The sequence below is a fragment of the Neophocaena asiaeorientalis genome, unplaced genomic scaffold (assembly GCF_003031525.2).
Source record: "Neophocaena asiaeorientalis asiaeorientalis breed wild unplaced genomic scaffold, Neophocaena_asiaeorientalis_V1.1 scaffold46, whole genome shotgun sequence".
NCBI classification, from domain to species: domain Eukaryota; kingdom Metazoa; phylum Chordata; class Mammalia; order Artiodactyla; family Phocoenidae; genus Neophocaena; species Neophocaena asiaeorientalis.
In genome coordinates, this window is record NW_020175393.1 from 12,642,643 (window position 1) to 12,647,005 (window position 4,363).

General features: G+C 44.9%; 1 protein-coding gene across 1 annotated transcript; it reads left to right on the forward strand.

Moving 5' to 3' along the window:
* The first annotated feature begins 1,364 nt into the window (after positions 1–1,364).
* Positions 1,365–4,158, forward strand: ANKRD66 (ankyrin repeat domain 66). Its single transcript, XM_024766074.1, has 2 exons — positions 1,365–1,527; positions 3,800–4,158. The coding sequence occupies exons 1-2, from the start codon at positions 1,365–1,367 to the stop codon at positions 4,156–4,158; spliced, it is 522 nt and encodes a 173-aa protein (XP_024621842.1).
* The last annotated feature ends 205 nt before the right edge of the window (positions 4,159–4,363 follow it).

The following is a 4,363-nucleotide window of genomic DNA, read 5'->3' on the forward strand; positions in this document are numbered from 1 at the left end:
CTTCACAGACCACAGGAAAAATAACCCACACTTTTATGAAGTCATGTAATCAGGGGTCATAATTTAATATAAATAATTCTTACTGCTTTAATTTCTTTACTAAAATTAGCCTTAAAACAAAAACTCTGTGTGTGTGGTGGTGAAGAATACCTTGACTGCTAGGTGTTTGGTGTCATTGCCTCGGTTTATGCTAAGGCACCAGTGGTTTTCTACATCTTTGTTTTTGAACCATCAGACCAATTATCAGCACAGGGAACAGGACCAATCACATTTTTTTTTTTTTTTTTTTTTTTTTTCCGTACGCGGGCCTCTCACTGTTGTGGCCCCTCCCGTTGCAGAGCACAGGCTCCGGACGCGCAGGCTCAGCGGCCATGGCTCACGGGCCCAGCCGCTCTGCAGCACGTGGGATCCTCCCTGATCGGGGCACGAACCCGTGTCCCCTGCATCAGCAGGCGGACTCTCAACCACTGTGCCACCAGGGAAGCCCCCACATTTTAATATTATAATGAAAATAGCTTTGACCTCATGGATCCCTCAAAAGGGTCCAAGGAATTCTAAATGTCTATAAACTGTAGTTTGAGAACTGTTGGTTTGTGTCTTAATGTTGTAAACAATTTTTAGCTATTTTATTTGTATGTTTTCATCTTGTCCATCTCCTGAATTGGTGTAGCAATAGTATTTAATTTCCATGGGGCACCTGCTCTGTATCCAGTATAAACTGCTCACATGGATTGTCCTTATATTCTCAAAAGACCCTGGCTAATTATACCCATTCTTTTTTTTTGCCGTACGCGGGCCTCTCACTGTTGTGGCCTCTCCCTTTGCGGAGCACAGGCTTCAGACGCGCAGGCTCAGCGGCCATGGCTCACGGGCCCAGACGCTCCGTGGCATGTGGGATCATCCCGGACCAGGGCACGAACCCGTGTCCCCTGCATCGGCAGGCGGACTCTCAACCACTGCACCACCAGGGAAGCCCATTATACCCATTCTTTAGATGAGAAAGATAAGGCACAGAATTACTGAGAGTCACACTGCTAGCACTTTTGAGTAGGAGTGGGAAGTAGTACTGGGAAGAGGTTTGAGGCCAATTAGCCAATGTCAGCCCATGAGCTTAGCGTATAATCCTATAGGCAGAAAGGAACCATTGATAGTTTTTGGATAGGGGATTGGCAAGCACTAACCACAGTAGCTAAGATCCAAATACACACTCAGCAGGGCATACACATGAAGCAACCCTGGATGCAAAGGTATGAGATAAGAAAGAAAGTAAATAATCAGGAACCCTATGGAATCACTCCCTAGGAATAAAGTATTGCAGAGAATTTCCTAAGTGGCATGCTTTTCCCACAGTTGTTTTTTTGGTCATGGAATTGACCAAACTGTCCGACATGACAAAACTCCACCAATCTGTAGCTGCTGGGGACTACAGTTCAGTGAAAAAGATTTTGAAGAAAGGTTTCTGTGGCCCAGACTACAAGGAAGTGGACTGGAATGACCGAACCCCACTTCACTGGGCTGCGATCAAGGGTGAGTAGGCAATGCCTATGTAGATCCATCCCTTCGAGACCACTGTTCATGAGGTTCCCAGTTGGTAGTCGGTGTGGGGTAGTAGAAAGAACATTTCTTGGGAGTCAGATGAATGAATGGGGGCCATTATAATCCTGGCACCTCCACTTATTAGTTGTAGCACCTTAGGCAAGTTATTTAACATCTCCAGGCCTTAGTCTATTCATCTGTATGATGAGAGCAGTAATGCTGCCTTGGAATCTCGTGGTGAGGATTCAGTAAGATAGCGAATGTGCACTGCCTAGCAAGTAGTGACTCTCAATTAATGTTAGCCTTCTGCCCTCTTGAGGGCAGAACGGGAACTTTGTCCTGTTCATGGCTAGGGCACGCCAAACAAGGCTCAGTTATAGAACTGGAGGAGGATCGCGGCAAAAACTCAGCCAAGGGGCTTGTCAAGACCTTCAGCCACAGAACACCATTGAAGAATGTTAGGAAAGTATTACAGTCAACTTTGCTTTTTAAAAATTTGTTTTGACTCCCGTATGGCGAATGGGTTGGTGCGAAGCAAGCCTGGCTGCAGAGAAATCAGTTGGGCGAATTTTCCAGAACAAAGTGATGGGAGCTACGCTAAAGCACCTGTCAGTGAACATTTGCTATACACTGGGCTGTGTACTTTATGCCTGTGATTCTTTTGTGCTTCACAAGAACTCAGTAAGGTAAGTGAATATATCCTTAATTGGCAAATGAGGAAACTGAACCTCGGATGTTTGTTTCTCATCTGGGATGCCATGGTTAGCAAGCGGTATTTATTGTCAGGTATAAACCCACATCTCTCTGACGAGAAAACCTGTGCTCTTAATCTGTGCTAGCTTTCATGTAAGTGGGACTTGATGTATTTTTTATTGAGATGTAATTGACATACAACATAATATCAGTTTTAGGTATATAGCATAATGATTCAATTTTGGTATATATTGTGAGATACCACAGTAAGTCTCGTTAACATCTGCCACCATACGTCGTTACAAATTGCTTTCCTTGTGATAACGTTTAAGATCTACTCTCCTAGCAACTTTCAAATATGCAATACAGTATTATTAGCAATAGTCACCATGCTGTACATTACATCCTCATGACATTTATTTTATAAGTAGAAGTTTGTACCTTTTGTACCTTCACCCATCTTGCGCCCACCCACAGCAGCCACGAGTCTGTTCTCTGTATCTATGAGCTCAGTTTTTTTGTTTTCAGATTCTATGTAGAGTGAGATCATATGATATTTGCCTTTCTCTGTCTGACTTATTTCACTTAGGATAATGTCCTCAAATTGCATCCGCGTCGTTGCCAAATATTTGGTTTTGCAGTCGGCATTGAGACTGCCGAAAGCAGAGTGAGCCCTAGGGGTGTTAGCACAGGTCAGGGTAGAGTGACTTGGAAGAAAAAGCAAGATTCCTGGGCAGGGTCTGCAAGAATGGGCAGGAGAGGAGGAGAGAACTGGTTTACATAAATAACACTAATACAAGATAGAAAGTGACAAGGTCAAAAGAGCAGGTCAGAGGAGGGAGGCTTTGTGGTCTGAATATGGAGAGGGTCACTTGCAGCTTGTTGGGGGCACAAAGGCTGAGCTGTCCTCTGAATGAATTGTGCTTTTTCTCATGCTTTGCACTTACAATACTGTTTGCCCTGCCTGTATGACCATTTATCCTCTCAAATTTCATTTGTCCTCATACTGGCTCAAATCTTATCTCCATGAATGGGCTTTCACCAGTGTCCTTAAGCAAGTCACATACTCACCTTTGGCCTCATATACAAAACAGTGTTTTTGTATGCTTCCCACCGTCCGTGTGTGTATGATGATCGACTCATCTATTTCTCCATCTATCACCTGTTCTAAGATTCTGTAGCTATCATCTACCTATATATATCATCTAACTATTCTTTACATAAATCCATCTATACATACAGTACGTACGTGATTATAATTTTTATTTTCTTCCCTACCTGTTTCTGTACTATAAATTTTTCTACAATGAACAGACATAGCTTTTACAATCAGGAAAAAATGCAATTAAAAAATAAATGAAGGAAAACAGCCTTCCCATAATATGCAGGTTGCTCTGTTGATGTGAGCACTTTAAAAATGAGTAGGGGGCTTAGTGGTGCCGCCACTGTCATTAAAACTGACAAGCACTTCAAACTAAGTGCTTGTCTTTGATTCTATGGACATCTCACCCGGGCACCCTGTTTTTCTCCACCTCGGAGTAGTTTCTTTAGTGTCTGAGACCTCCCTAAGCGTACACTTGGAAATGCTTGAACTTGGCCGCCTTTCTCCTCGACTGGACGGCGGAGGTGCCCAGGCCGCATGCAGAGGGCAGAGGAGACGCCCCTCTGCAGGCCGGGCAGGCTGTCCAGTCCACGGGCGTTGGGGGTTGGAGCTGGTTCCCCTCTCCTAGGGCTGAGCCCCAGTGCTGGGACCACCGCCAGGCCACCAAGCAGAAGGGGCTGCAGCTTGATCAGCGGGATGAAGACTGGGATGCCAACAAGAGGGAGTTGGAGCTGTCTCTTCCTTCCTCACAGCAAAATACTAATAAGAAAAAGAATAAGACTCGAGGCCCCACCAGGCTCAGCAATACCAAGGACAGGAGAGTGTGAGAAGGCTGGCATCCCAGGAACTGGAGCTGGGCTTTCTGAGAGGAGACTTTCCTTGGCACCAGACTAGGTGTTGTTTGGTGTGTGTTGTCCTGACATGATTTTACTCCTAGATCATTAATTACCCACATGGCTTCTACCGATAGCTCCTGACCTGTTGTTCAGTCTGGAAGTCTGGCCTGGGGACTCTCTACATGGGCTGTCTCCT